General features: G+C 46.4%; 1 protein-coding gene across 4 annotated transcripts in view; it reads right to left on the bottom strand.

Annotated features, from left to right (window-relative positions):
• Window positions 1–1,079: 1,079 nt before the first annotated feature.
• Window positions 1,080–15,530, bottom strand: part of NGF (nerve growth factor) — a 58,518-nt gene continuing 44,067 nt past the window's right edge. For all 4 annotated transcript variants that reach the window (XM_061410272.1, XM_061410265.1, XM_061410277.1 and 1 more), the window contains exons 2-3: window positions 10,199–10,322; window positions 1,080–1,974 (exon numbers count right to left, since the gene is read on the bottom strand). In XM_061410272.1, coding sequence (XP_061266256.1) covers window positions 1,237–1,962 — 726 coding nt within the window. In that variant the 5' untranslated portion in view covers window positions 1,963–1,974; window positions 10,199–10,322 and the 3' untranslated portion in view covers window positions 1,080–1,236. The remainder of the gene's footprint in view (window positions 1,975–10,198; window positions 10,323–15,530) is intronic.

Genomic DNA, 15,530 nt, shown 5'->3' with positions numbered 1-15,530 from the left:
GACCCCATCCACCTTTGGTCACTTGTGGAAGTCACCCAGGTAGGAATTAAAAAGTTCTTTTTAAAAAAAAATTATTTTTGGTCTGGTCTCTGGCTCCTGTGATTCTGGACTGATGCTGGGGCCACTGGAAGTTGCTGTGGGGCCATGAATGGGTGGCAGGAGTGTTAGAGGTCATCATGTTTTCTGGGGGAATGGAGTCTTTCTGCAGGAAGCCACCGGGGGATAAATTGAGGGCCAGCTATTAGAACTAAGGCAATCTTAACATGTAATCAGATCTACCTTGACAGGCCTCCTGAGATTATTTTGTTACAACTCTTTGAGAGAGCTTTTCAGCAAAAAAAAAAAAAAAAAAAGCAGATCATCCTCTCACAAAAAGAGCCTGCCTCATTAGTCTTTGGTGCAAGTCTCCTCCTATCCATCTAGTGCAAGTCTCCTCCTATCCATCCATCCTTCCAGGACCCCGCCTGGGCCCCTCTGAGGTGGGAGGTAGCTCTGTGCCCGGCAGGGATCTGCCTTCTAATGAGGCTCCATGAATTTCCCCCAGTGAAGCAATCAAGGCTCAAGAATCTGGGCTGGTAATCCAAGGATTAGGTATCTTTGGCTCTGGAATGCAGAACAAAGTTGCAATCTGACAGATGTCCCTTCCTAATCATGCCCAGTTTAGGCTAATATCTGAATCCAGTTAGCTTTCCCCAAAGTGGCACGGCTGGCTGGGAGTGACGGGTGGGTGAGGGTTACAAGTGTGTCTGCGAGAAAGAGTAAGATACTCCAGGTGGCGCAGTGGTAAAGATCTGCCTGCAATGGAGGAGTTACATGAGATGGGGTTTCAATCCCTGGATTGGGAAGATCCCCTCGAGGAGGGCATAGCAACTCACTGCAGTATTCTTGCCTGGGAAATCCCATGGACAGAGGAGCCTGGTGGGCTACAGTCCATGGGGTCACAAAGAGTCAGACATGACTGAGCACACTCACACTGAGAGAAAGCCAGGGGGTACTGTGGACCCTCCTCCCTGCAGCCTCCGAACCAAGACTTGTGGATGGTCAGCCTGGGCAGAATGACTGGAGGGCCAGCACACAAGCTGCTTCCAAAAATTTAATAAATAATGATTTTTTAAAACTGTATAAACTATAAATTATCATGCAGTCCTTATAATTTAAAATAATTTACAGGTTGAGGTAGGGAGGGGCGCAGGAGAGTGTAGAGGGGAGCAGGGAAGGGTTGGGGGCTGCGGCAGGTCAGGCTCTCTGCCCAGTCTTCCTGCTGAGCACACACACGCAGGCCGTGTCGATCCGGATGAACCGCCAGGCGGCCTGCTTGCCGTCCATGGTCAGCGCCTTGACGAAGGTGTGGGTCGTGGTGCAATACGAATTCCAGTGCTTCGCGTCGATGCCTCGGCACCCGCTGTCCACGGGGTTGGGGTCCCGGCACTTGGTCTCAAAAAAGTACTGTTTGAATACACTGTTGTTGATGTTCACCTCTCCCAGCACCATCACCTCCTTGCCCTTGATGTCCGTGGCCGTTGTCTTGTCCCCCACCCACACGCTGATGCTGTCGCACACCGAGAACTCCCCCCGGTGAAAGACGGGGTGGGATGACGACCGCTTGCTCCTGTGAGTCCTGTTGAAGGAGGTGGCCCCGCCCGCCTCGAAGTCCAGATCCTGAGTGTCTGCGGCCACGGGTGGGGGTTGGGTGCTGAACAGCACGCGAGGTGAACGCAGTCGCCGCTTTTTAAAAAGTTTGGGGTCCACAGTGATGTTGTGGGTCTGCCCTGCCACCCTGGCAGCTATCGGCCCAGCCGGGGCGCTGTGGGCTCTGCGGAGGACTGTGTCAAGGGAATGCTGAAGTTTAATCCAGTGGGCTTGAGGGATGGCGTGTCCAGCTGGGACATTGCTCTCGGTATGCGGTGCTGCCTGTATGCCGATCAAAAGAGCTGTGATCAGAGTGTAGAACAACATGGACATTACGCTATGCACCTGGAATGAAACAGAAAGGAGGATTATTCCACCAGGCGCTGAGTGCTGATTGAGTGTGGTTTCTGGGTCCCTCGGAGTTGACCTTCCCAGAGGATGACAAGGAGGCTTCCCCTGGTGGCTAAGGGTAAGGTGACCCTGGAATTTCAAACTGGGGCCCTTTTGAGAGTGAAAGGCGATGCTACGACTGTTACACTAGGATGACAGACTTAAACAGGGCTGGCTCAGACAACCTGGCCATCTGGGCACCTCATCCAGAAGGGGTGGGCTTTTCTAGGAAGGGACGCACAGAGTCCCAGAAATTCTGCCCAGTGCTGTGGTATGAACTTGGTAGCACTGCTTAAAGAATCGTTTGAGTTCTCCACCTCCCAGTGAGGCAGTCACCATGGGCAGGTGGTGTGTGTGCAGCAGAATGGCTTGGGGAGGGTGAGTCTGACACCTCTCCCAGCGCTGTGCCCTGCCCAATGGTTTGAACCCCTGTGAAGGCAGTGGGAAGAGCTGCTGGGGATTTGTCTTGAAGCCTCAGCCTTGAACCCACCCTCTGCAGGTAGGAGCACCAGGTCAGCTCTGAGATTTGATGATTGAAAATCCACAAACATGCCAATCCATGCCTGGCAAAAAAAAAAAAAAGTATATAGCTCTGGGACGTCTGAGCCAGTCTAGCTATTCAGCCACCGGTGCATGCTTGTAAGCATGATATTGATAATGTTTTCTTTTTTCATGAGTGATGTTTCTCAGCTTTTCAAATGCATTCACTTCAAGTTTCTTGTTAGCTTGTGATTTAGATTAGGATTTATCATCTATCTCCCTTTCATATGCAAGGAAAGTGATCCACAGAAATGAATTAATAGGCCGACAGTTACAAAAACTGAACCAGAAATAGAATCTAAACCTGACCCCCTACTAAGCCAGTCTACCCTTCCCCCCCTTCGTTCCTCCTCCACTTTCTCTTTCATTCTTAAGTGTGTCTTTTCAAAAATCATTTAATCTTAAGTAAGAATAGACCAAATAGTATAAATCATCTGTCCCTGCTAGCAGTGCAGGCCCCTTTGAGCTCCTGCCAGATGGGACTCTGCACCCAACTGCACTGACTTGCCTACCAGTGACCACCCCCAGGGCAACCTGCTGTGAAACTAGCTCTGTTCTTGAGCACACTTTTGGTGAGCTCCTACACACACTTGCAGATGTGTATCAGATGTCACTTCCTCTGGGAAGCTTCCCCAGATCTTCCTGGTAGGGTTAGAGGCACCCCCTAGACAGGGTGTTAAACTTCCAATGCACTCCCTTCCCATATCTCTCCCCCAGGTCATTCTGCTCTCTGCCCACTCTACCAGCCTGGCACGGGTACCATTGCTTCCTTGAGACTTTCTCAGATCACCCAACCAATATCCATCTCTCCCCATTCTCAAGTTCAGAAGTGTGTGTGTGTTCTTTTCTACTAAATCAGTGTAATGAAAAGAACTCTGCACTGGATCTAGGGTTAGGAAAACTCATTTGGATTCCTAGTCCTGCTACTTGTTAGCAGAAAGCTACTTAATCTTTCTGAGCTCTGATTTCCTCAATGATGAAAAGCAGGCAATAAACACAATTCCAGGGCTTTTCTGGTGGCTCAGCAGTAAAGAATCCACCTGCAGGGCAGGAGGCATGAGTCCATGGGTTTGATCTCTGGGTCAAGAAGATCCCCAGGAGAAGGAAATGGCAACCCACTCCAGTATTCTTGCCTGAAAAAATTCCATGGACAGAGGAGCCTGATGGGCTACAGTCCATGGGGTTGCAAAGAGTTGGACATGACTTAGCAACTAAACCACCACAAACACTAACAACAGGGCTGTTGTTAGGATTAAATAGGTGCTTATACATCTGAATCATTCCAATGTCCTGTGATCAAGGATTTATTTTCTTCAGTTATATTGCTGCTAATTCATTCTTGAAGCACACTCCATCCACGTCTTTTCATAGCACATAGTTTTATTTCAGTCAGGCTTCTTTTCAAGCCTAATGATTTGAGACTACCTCCCCACCAGTTGTATATAAGGTCCTGGAGGACAGAGCCTGTCTCATCCACCTGCATGGCTAGTGGATGAGATTTAATAGATTTACTTTTTTTGATGGAAACGTCATGAGAGGCATCAAAAATGAGAAAAATACAATCACAGGGTGTTCCTGCTGAGGGCTCCCCATCTGTTCTCTGTAATCGACTATTGTTAAGCTAATATTCAACTGTGTAAGTCTTAGAAAAATGATATAAATGTATGTGATTGTCCGGGGTTGGGGGGGCGATTATTGTCTGTTCATGATTGTCTCTGGCTGCTGTCCAATTTTGTAGCATTTCAGCAAATTCATTTCAATATTCTTTAGTGTTTACATTTACATGTCTATTCTTTGAATTCTCCTTGGACTTGGTCATAACATCTTACTGGTTCTCTCGTCAGTTAATTTAATTGAATAAAAGTTGATACTTGTTCATGAAAAAATAAACAAACAAAAATATGGTTTTTTCTACCCCTTTTTGCTCTAATGGTTTGGGCCTAACCCTACTACCCCTCCTTGTTTTGTGAATCATGGTTTACTTGTCTGTTTCCCTCAGAGCACTTTGGAAGTGGTGCCATCTGAGTTTACTGGGGCCATGTGCAGTGCCTGGCATGTAGAAGGTCCTCAAACTCTACAAGGAGAATGAGTGAGAGAGTGAATGGGGATGTCCGCAGTAGCTCACCATCTGCCTTCTTTCCACCACGACGCCTGGTTTCTTTTGGATGCTGTGCATATGACCACATGGTGCATTCCTAATCTGTTTTAAAGCAGTGCATTCTTCTTCTCGGTAATGTGCTTCTCTTCAGCTGCTAGACAGCTCTTTGGTAAGATACCAAGAATAAAACCACCAAATTCTTTTCTCTTTGGTTACTTCAAAAAATGTTTGTGTTTGCTCCAGTTCTCCAGCCAGCCATGCAGAGGAGGTAGTGACACATCTGGCTTTTTGACCGTCACTGGTTCTGCAGGCTAATGGTCTTCCAGATAAATGTCCAGCTGATTAGTCAGTTGGCTGCTAATTCAAGTCTTTGGCTTTTGCTCCCTTTCTTGTTTCATTTCTTTCTGCTTCTCAGAAATGTTATCTCTTATCAGGTAGATGGAGGGAGAAGAAATGAAATGGAAATTCATCCCTTCATATCCATATTAGTAATACTTAAGAGTTTGGATAGGGAAATGAAAAGACTACAATGTAGTCATCAAATTTATTTGATGATAATAAGGGACATCAGTTCAGTTCAGTTGAGTTCAGTCGCTCAGTCATGTCCAACTCTTTGCGACTCCATGAATTGCAGCACGACAGGCCTCCCTGTCCATCACCAACTAATAAGGGACATACCTCTCCCTATTTCCCATTACCAGAGGCTCTCACCTCATTCTACAGTCTCCCCTTTGCTGAGCTCATCCTCTTCTACAGAGTCAACTGAAATGTCTGTGCAGCTGATGCCCATGCCAGGATCTTCGGTCCAATTTCTCCTTTGAAAGCCAGTTCTGAACTCCCAGTTTCGTGATAAGCAACTCCCCACGGGTGTCGATGTTTTAAAACCAAGCCGTCCAAAACAAGAACCTTCATTTTCAACGTCCCCACTAGGACCACCATCCTCTCCTTTCTCCTCTTTACTCAAAAGCTGCTGCTAAGTTGCTTCAGTTGTGAACGACTCTGTGCGACCCCATAGACGGCAGCCCACCAGGCTCCGCCGTCCCTGGGATTCTCCAGGCAAGAACACTGGAGTGGGTTGCCATTTCCTCCTCCAATGCATGAAAGTGAAAAGGGAAAGTGAAGTCGCTCAGTTGTGTCCGACTCTTAGCGACCCCATGGACTGCAGCCTACCAGGCTCCTCCATCCATGGGATTTTCCAGGCAAGAGTGGTGTGCCATTGCCTTCTCCCTTACTCAAAAGCAGCTGCCCCATTTTGGGCCACTTGATGATTTGTGAAAGTAGTTTCACAGCTACTATCTCTTGTGAGCCTCTCTCCCCATCCTCCTAAACATGTTTCTCTGCATCTCTGTTTTCTATTACTGGAACCACCATTTGCTTCATTTGCCAGCTCCCGGCCTCAGCTCCTCACTGGACTCTGCTTTTTCCTCTCTGCCTTTCATCCAGCCCTTGTTGTCTGTTTTAGTGTCATCTTTTGAAACTGTGCTTTTTGTCCTCACCTCTGTGTTTCTGGTTCAGGTCATGCAACAGTCTCCCAACTTATGTCCTGGTTGCCTACCATCCCTGGTTGCTCCATTTAACTTGCTAAAGCACTACTCTGATCACATCACCATGCTCAGGAGATCCAGAGGTGAGCAGTTGTCTAGGGAGCCACTAGGACTGCTCAGCCTGGCAGATAGACCCTGCCTTCCATCTACTCCCTCCACATATTTTGCATTCCTGGCAAACAGATCTCCTCACAGGCTGTGCCGGCTCTGTGCTTCCCCGCCGCTGCCCTCAGTTCAGGCTCTTCTGTGCCAGGCATTCTCCCCTTTACCCATCCCCCACCAACCAGTGCCTTTCCTGCTCCCCACCTCTGCTGGTCAGAGTCCTTCCTGTTGGCCGCAAGAGTCAACTTAAATGCCACGTCCATTGGGGAGCTTTTCCTGTTTTCAGAGAGACCAACTCTCTTCCTTCTCCATAAAGGAGAAGCATTTCCTTAAAATTCTCTTACAGCATTATATTCTACTCTTATCCTCCCCTTTAAAGGGCAAAGTCCCTAGAGGCAGACGCGCATCCCATCCATCTTTTCCCGTGCAGGTGACCTAACCCTCACAAGGAGCTCCACCTCTAAGAGTCTGAATGTGTGAACAAGTCTCTTCCTTCTGCGTCCCTTCATTTCTCCATCTGTTTATGGTATCTTCCAACTTTGACACTCTGAGTGTAAGCAATCATAAAGTTTTTTGCTCTGCCTAGAACTCTGCTGGTTCTACTCAACTGACTACACAGAGTTCTTAAAGTCTAATGCTGCTCCTCAATACACTGTCAAGGTAACCCGTGGTTGTGGTTGTTGTTTATCTGGTAAGTCATGTCCAGCTCTTTTGCAACACCATGGACTGTATCCTGCCGGGCTCCTCTGTCCATAAGATTTCCCAGGCAAGAGTACTGGAGTGGGTTGGTCATTTCCTTCTATAGGGGATCTTCCCCACCCAGGGATCCAACCTGCACCTCCTGCATTGGAAGGCAGATTCTTGACCATTCGGCCACCTGGGAAGCCCCTAACCTGTACTCACTGGGGGTATTTGAACACAATGGAGATTTGCATCATGAAGAGATTGCTTTATTATTTCATTAAGATTTTAAAATGTTGCAAATATATCTCTCCTTTACGCCTTAGAGCAAAAGGATTTTTTTTTTCTAAATTGACTTACTCATAATAGTATGCCCCTATAATCTTCTTTAAAAAAATCTTTTGTTTAAAGAATAATGAGTAGATAAGAAAGAAAAGAAAAAATTAGTATGTATTTTATTCTAGTGATTTAAAGTACAAGGCACAGTTCACAAAAGAATATTCTCTCCTTGGTTGATGTGAACCAGGGAGGGGTTTATTTATTTACTTTTAAAAACAAACTTTGAAGCCTTACTTCTGAAGTGGTGACAGCCCTCACTGGGGTTTCACTAAGCAGAGACCTGTGAGTAGAATGATTACCTGGGGAAGATGCAATTAGGGGCTTGCAGGATGGAACATGTTCTGTTTAATGTGTGAACGTCTGTGTTTGTCCTGCTCCCACGAGAATGGAAGATAAATGACGAAGAGTGGGGGGACCCGCCGGGGGCCTTCTTCCATCTATTCAAGGCCCACCCAGCTTCCTTGCCCTCTTCTGGGCTGGAGGTACATTCTGTGGTTTTCCAGTCATTCACATACTCCAGTAATAAGAGAAATTTCCTGCACCACGTGATTGCAATCACATAGATGTTCTCACCTGAATAGGTGGTGAAGCTGCTGGGCAGAGCTAAGTAACTGGTCCATCTCTGTGGCCAGGACGGCCAACGGCGCTGGAAGGCCTGCTGAGCATGCCTTTGGACATGCCTTGTAGAGGGAGTGAGAGAATCCTTGCCTTGGCTGGAGGAGTGCTGAGAGGGAGCTGTTAGTGATTCTTAGACTAGCGATTACATTGGTGAACCAGGGTCACGAAATGCTAGCTGGAGAGGAAATCCTTGTGGCTGAGAAAATCCAGCCTCCTTCTCCATCTCATTCGCCACATTAGAGTGTGGGTCAGGAGTCATTTCGTGTTTTACACTTGGCCTCCACTCCAAATGTAAACTGACTGCTGTCTTCAGCTCTAAAGACTGGGACACAGTTGGTTGTTGGGGCCTGCGTGGAGTGAGAGAGGAATTCTAGGGCCCCTCAGCTTCCCAGGGAGAAATCCCTGAGGCTGCCGCAGAGAAAGGCACTGACAGTATAAAATCCAGCTCCTCTGCTAGCGTCTCCCAGGCTGAATTTATTATGGGGAAGCATGAACTGGAAGGCATGTGGGAGCTGATCAAGTCCAGAGGTTCAATGCATTAGAATCTGCATTGATTTTAGGTTTATTAAACTACAGACTGGATGGCCCATCCCCAGAGTCTCTGACTCAGTAGGTTTGATGTGGGGCCTGAAAACTTGCATTTCCTGCAGTTTTTCTTGGAAGAAAAGCCATGACAAACCTAAACAGCATATTAAAAAGCAGAGGTATCAGTTTGCTGACAGAGGTCCATATAGTTAAATCTATGGTTTTTCCAGTATTCACGTACGGAGGTGAGAACTGGACCATAAAGAAAGCTGAGTGCTGAATAATTGATGCTTATGAATTGTGGTGCTGGAGAAGAATCTTGAGAGTCCCTTGGACACAGAGATCAAACCAGTCGATCCTAAAGGAAATCGACCCTGAATATTTATTGGAAGGACTGTTGATGAAGCTAAAACTCCAATACTTTGGCCACCTGATACAAAGAGCTGACTCATTGGAAAAGACTCTGATGCTGGGAAAGATTGAGGGGAGGAGGAGAAGGGGGTGGCAGAGGATGAGATGGTTGAATGATATCAATGATTCAATGGACATGAGTTTAAGCAAACTCCTGGAGATAGTGAAGGACAGGGAAGCCTTGCATGCTACAGTTCATGGGGTTGCAAAGAGTTGGACACAACTTAGTGACCTAACAACAACATCCTGTCCAATCCTTGAATCTTAGAGAGGAGAGAAATGGACCTCGGAGAGGCACGGTGACCTGGGGTTATGCAGCTGGTGAGCAGCAGGCTCTGTAGGCGGGCACTTAGCATTGCTCTGCCTCAGCTGTTCTGGAGGCGAGAGGGCTGAGGCTGCACACACACTATAACTGATGGATCCTGGGCTGCATTTATTCAGCCTCCAACATCAAAATGAAAATTCCGTTCAGCAGGCTATAAGTTTTACCTTCCTGAAGCCATAAATCCAGATCCAGGGAGTAATTAGATACTTAATTATTTTATCTGGTTTATCAGGTTTTCTCAGCATCATGCAGGCTTGATCCAAAAGCACTTACAATGTCCATGACAGAAGAATGCAGTCAGAAACCACTAGCAGGTGTGGGCACCTGTGGATTTATCGTCTACTTCAGGGCAGAATGGAAACAGAATCTACTTGCCTGAATTCTTAGAGACATCTCAAAATGAATGAGGAGAGATCATAATTACATCTTATCGGTTTATTGGGCATAATTGTCTCATTACCCAGCACAACAAATCTGGCAGGTGGGTTTTATTCTTCCCATTTTATGGAGAAGGAAACTGAGACACAGTAAGAGTAAATATCTTGACTGCAGGCAGAAGCCTCGTGGAAGTGGAGATCACCCTTGTTTCCAGACTTGGAGCTCTCCCTGCCCTCCACTCCACAGGCAAGGGCATGAAGAGTGATCAGGGACCTTCAGTCTCCTAAGATCACTTGTTCAGACAGATCACGAGCTGTGTGGAGGGTCTGACTGGTGCTGTTTGTCTATTGGAGGTCCTGTGTTCTGATCCTTTAGACAGGGTGGCTCAGTCTCTAATCATGTCCCTGAAAACTGTGGGACCAGCCTGAAAGCAAGAGTGACATTCTCTCCAGACAGGCTAGGAGGGCCACATGTAGGGCGTCACTAGGAGCCACCCGGGCCCCTTCTGATTGACAGCTAGCACCGAAGTCCCATCCTCAGCCGCAGGCTTGTTTCCAGCTAGCCTGGCATCTCTAGAACTAGGAACCTTGGTGAGCCGGATGCCCTGCAGGTGCTTACCTTAGTGTGGCCAGGACAGAAAGCTGTTCCCTTGGAAAAGCCGTTATTGGGCCCAGACGCTGAGCTGAGCTTGGGTCCAGCATGCCATCCAGCCCCTTGGACTGCACGACCCCAGGCCAGGACTCTGTGGGAGGAGAGAGCTGGCATTAGATGGTTGCTTCAGTACATTGTCTAGCAGATGGGTAGCTGTGCCCCAAGCAAGAGGATAAACCTCATTTTCCTGAGTGCTGGGACTCTGCCAGCATCAGAGCCAAAGAAGCCAGAGCTCAGCTACCAAAATTGCCAGGGGCCTGACCTTGCCCAGATTTGGGGCGGCACCCACCTCTCAGTCTGGTGCCAGAACTCTTGGTTTCTCCCTGGACACAGTCTATGGTTGATCTTATGCCCTGTGTAGGTGCTTCTAGTCCCACATCAGAGTCTGGCTTAACAGGTCCCTAATCCAGCATCAAAATGGAATCCTTCTGTACATCATACACACAGATATAGCATACCCAACTCTGGACCAGTATATCTAAGGTAAATTATTCAGAAGATAAAGTCCTGACAACGAAGAACAAGCTGGTGCCTTGATGAAACTCCAGACCAAGTCATGGTGGAAAGCAAGACAACCACTTGACAGATAACAGAGCTCTTACAGAACTAGGATGACAATCTCAGAGATCAAAGTTTAGCAAAGACACATTTTAGGAATCAGGAGCTAGGGAGCTTGTACAATGAGAGAAAAAGTTCTATTCAGTTTTAGGTTGTAGTTCTTAGAAGCAATGGTAGGTTTCTATTCCCTTAGGGATCTCTTCAAGAAAATCAGAGATACCAAAGGAACATTTCATGCAAAGATGGGCTCGATAAAGGACAGTAATGGTATGGACCTAACAGAAGCAGAAGATATTAAGAAGAGGTGGCAAGAATACACAGAAGAACTGTACAAAAAAGATCTTCATGACCCAGATAATCACGATGGTGTGATCACTGACCTAGAGCCAGACATCCTGGAATGTGAAGTCAAGTGGGCCTTAGAAAGCATCACTACGAACAAAGCTAGTGGAGGCGATGGAATTCCAGTTGAGCTATTCCAAATCCTGAAAGATGATGCTGTGAAAGTGCTGCACTCAGTATGCCAGCAAATTTGGAAAACTCAGCAGTGGCCACAGGACTGGAAAAGGTCAGTTTTCATTCCAATCCCAAAGAAAGGCAATGCCAAAGAATGCTCAAACTACCGCACAATTGCACTCATCTCACACACTAGTAAAGTAATGCTCAAAATTCTCCAAGCCAGGCTTCAGCAATATGTGAACCGTGAACTTCCAGTTATTCAAGCTGGATTTAGAAAAGGCAGAGGAACCAGAGATCAAATTGCCAACATCCGCTGGATCATGGAAAAAGCAAGAGAGTTCAAGAAAAGCATCTATTTCTGCTTTATTGACTATGCCAAAGTCTTTGACTGTGTGGATCACAATAAACTGTGGGAAATTCTGGAAGAGATGGGAATACCAGACCACCTGATCTGCCTCTTGAGAAATTTGTATGCAGGTCAGGAAGCAACAGTTAGAACTGGACATGGAACAGACTGGTTCCAAATAGGAAAAGGAGTACGTCAAGGCTGTATATTGTCACCCTGTTTATTTAACTTATATGCAGAGTACATCATGAGAAACGCTGGACTGGAAGAAACACAAGCTGGAATCAAGGTTGCCGGGAGAAATATCAATCACCTCAGATATGCAGATGACACCACCCTTATGGCAGAAAGTGAAGAGGAACTCAAAAGCCTCTTGATGAAAGTGAAAGTGGAGAGGGAAAAAGTTGGCTTAAAGCTCAGCATTCAGAAAACGAAGATCATGGCATTCTGTCCCCTCACTTCATGGGAAATAGATGGGGAAACAGTGGAAACAGTGTCTGACTTTATTTTTCTGGGCTCCAAAATCACTGCAGATGGTGACTGCAGCCATGAAATTAAAAGACGCTTACTCCTTGGAAGGAAAGTTATGACCAACCTAGATAGTATATTCAAAAGCAGAGACATTACTTTGCCAAAAAAGGTTCGTCTAGTCAAGGCTATGGTTTTTCCTGTGGTCATGTATGGATGTGAGAGTTGGACTGTGAAGAAGGCTGAGTGCCGAAGAATTGATGCTTTTGAACTGTGGTGTTGGAGAAGAGTCTTGAGAGTCCCTTGGACTGCAAGGAGATCCAAGCAGTCCATTCTGAAGGAGATCAGCCCTGGGATTTCTTTGGAAGGAATGATGCTAAAGCTGAAACTCCAGTACTTTGGCCACCTCATGCAAAGAGTTGACTCATTGGAAAAGACTCTGATGCTGGGAGGGATTGGGGGCAAGAGGAGAAGGGGACGACAGAGGATGAGATGGCTGGATGGCATCAGTGACTCAATGGACGTGAGTCTCAGTGAACTCTGGGAGTTGGTGATGGATAGGGAGGCCTGGTGTGCTGCGATTCATGGGGTTTCAAAGAGTCGGACACGACTGAGCAACTGATCTGATACGTAGGCACTTCATTCATTCATTTAACAATATTTCCTGAGCATATATTTCTACCATGTACCAAATACTGTCCTAGGTGCTAGGGACCCAGCAGTGAGTAAGATCAACAAGGTCTATACTCCATGGGGTTTACAGTCTCATATAAATCAACATAACGTCTTATATTCTCCACATGCCCTGCAGGTAAGCAGGATAGGATGATAGAGGGTGATGGCAGGGTGTAGTGAGGGGCCACTGAAGACAGGATGCTTAGTGGAAATGGTCTTCCATCTCTGAAGAAATGATCTTCAAGTTGAGATCTGAAAGATGAGAAGGAATTGGGGAGATGGCATTTCAGGCAGAAGGAACAGTAAGTGCAAAGGTCCTGGGGGGTAGAAACAAGTCAAAGATGCTAAGCATGTAGGAAAGAGACCTAAGAAATGAATTGGAGAGAGAGAAGAATGTAGTGAGCAACTCTGTGTGCAGGAGTGTAGTGACAACTACGGTTTTACCCTATAGGCAATGGGAAGGGAGCAGAAGGCTTTAAGCTGGAGGGTGACATGAGATAGTTTTACAAATGAGCGAGTGAAATATTAATGTCTACTGTAGAATGTTATTGTAGGTGGGGAGTTCCAAATGACACCTTTATCTTTCCTATCTAGATTATCTTTCCAACCCCTCAACCCCCATTTCCCAGCATGCCTTTTCCCAGTGTGGACCCCCTCCTCAGTCTCCCTGCAACACCCACTCTCAGCTTGTACTATCGAAGCAAAGGTCAGTGAAGCCACCATGGCCCCCAAATCGCTGATCATGCAGAGGAGCTGGATGACAAGGTGGTGGAAAGGGCCTGGAGTGATTTTCCTGTGGCTGCAAATTGTGAAATTAAGGACTGGGATGTTATCTTTTCTCTTTCTTACCCACTCTACTTAAAATATCCTTTTTCTTCAGAAGTACCAGAAATAGCTTCCAAACCTCAACTGGGGTTCAGACCTAGAGATGAACACTTACTCAAACACTAAAAAAAGTTAGATTTTGTAGCAAAGGCCTGAATCACAGTTGAACTGAGCACAGGAAGGGGAGGACAGCAGGTCCTCCAGGTAGGAGGTGGGCATTCTGGGATCTGGTTCCATCGCTCACCGGAACAGGATCTGATCAACCTGGTCCACAAACCCTTCAACTGGGTGTTTGGCCAAATATGACTGATCACCAGACTGGAAACTACAGAACTTTGTCCTGGCCCAAGTCACCAAGTATCTTTAGGCATCTCTGATCTTTCTCCACAGATGAGGAACCAATAGGGATGCTAGCTAAGGTCCCTTCCAGCTCTGATTGCCATGATTCTATGGGCACTAATATTTCCAGCCTGCATCCATACTGCGCATCTAAGGAATGCTTTCCTTTCTGTACAAACACTGGGATTCATTTATTTCATTGATTAAACTCTAAACTTGCAGGCACTGCACCAGCCACTGTGCTAGGTACTAGGGACACAGAGAAGAATGAGACATAAGCACAACATACAAGAGCAAAGAAGCTAGAGGTGAGGAAAGCAAATACATGAGCAGCATTTAGAGCACAATGTGCTAAGTATGATAGATAATTCTGACATGATGTGGGAAACAGCAGAGGGAAGAATTTGTTTTATCTGGCCAGGTCGTAGAGGAAGTAACATCTGAGCAGGGTTCTTAAGGATGAATAGGAGTTCATCAGGGAAGAAGGGAAGGAAAGCTATCACAGAGCCCCAGAAGCCCCACATGGCTTAGGAGGGGGTGTTGGGGAGGGTGAGAAGAGTATGTGGTGGTCTTATACAGCAATAGCAGAAACTTGTGAGCTTGCAGAACTCACTGCTGTGGCCTACCTGCTGACTATACCTTCCAATGTGACACAAAAGCCCCTACTTTAATCTAGGGAACAATCAGGGAAGTAACAGTGACTCTCTCTGAAAACATTCTATATATTCCACTATATGCCAGGGTGGCCTCCAATCTAGCTGATTTGAAGGGGAGGGATGGTCAGTCTAAATCAAACATTCCACAACTCCTAGGCAGAACTGCCTTCTTGGGGGATGGGCTGTAGATCAACCACAATAGCCCCCTTTGCATGCCAGGGTCCTCTGCCAACCACATCTAGATGTCTGGTTGCTATATTTGAGAGCCTGTCTTGCATCTCCTCTGGTATTCTCTTGTTCAGTGTAGGTACAGGTAGTTTGCTACTGGAGACAACAATTTCCTGCCCAGAATACTGAAATACTAAGTGATTGCCATAGATATTATTGTCATTGTTTTTAGTCTCATGCTAGTGAAGGTTGGGGCTCTAAAATTAAATCTGATTTAAATATTACCAATTTCTAATGCAATGATATTAGGAACAAACAGCCCCAAATGCATATCTATTTTTAAAACCTTGTCTTTTCTCATGCAGTAATCACTTAATCAGAGAGCTTTTTCACTTTTATAAATGCATGGAAATAAATGCCAGCTCATCTCAGGACCACATTCTATTCCTTCTTCAGGGCATGAAGGAATACTGCTGTAATCTGGTATTCCTTCTAGACCAGGATAATGCTGGGTCTCAGACTTTAAAGCAGTGTTTCTCAAAGTGAGGTCTACCATAATACTAGCAATATCTCAGAATTTCTTAGAAATGTATATGCTTAGGCTCTACCATAGGCCTAGCCATGTTTAGTGAAACCCAGCAAATCTGAATTTTAATCCCTACTGCTGATACTGATGCATACCTAAGTTTGAGAAGCACTGTTTTGGAGGGTTCCACTCAGGACCCCCCTCCAAATGCAATCTCCCCCTGGAGTGAGGGAACCAGGGCTGAGAGAGAGTGACGACTCAAGAGTCAGAGTACTTCTG

The sequence above is a fragment of the Bos javanicus genome, chromosome 3 (assembly GCF_032452875.1).
Source record: "Bos javanicus breed banteng chromosome 3, ARS-OSU_banteng_1.0, whole genome shotgun sequence".
Lineage (NCBI taxonomy): Eukaryota > Metazoa > Chordata > Mammalia > Artiodactyla > Bovidae > Bos > Bos javanicus.
Note: the sequence above shows the minus strand (reverse complement) of the source record. Positions and strands in the feature narration are given on the sequence as shown.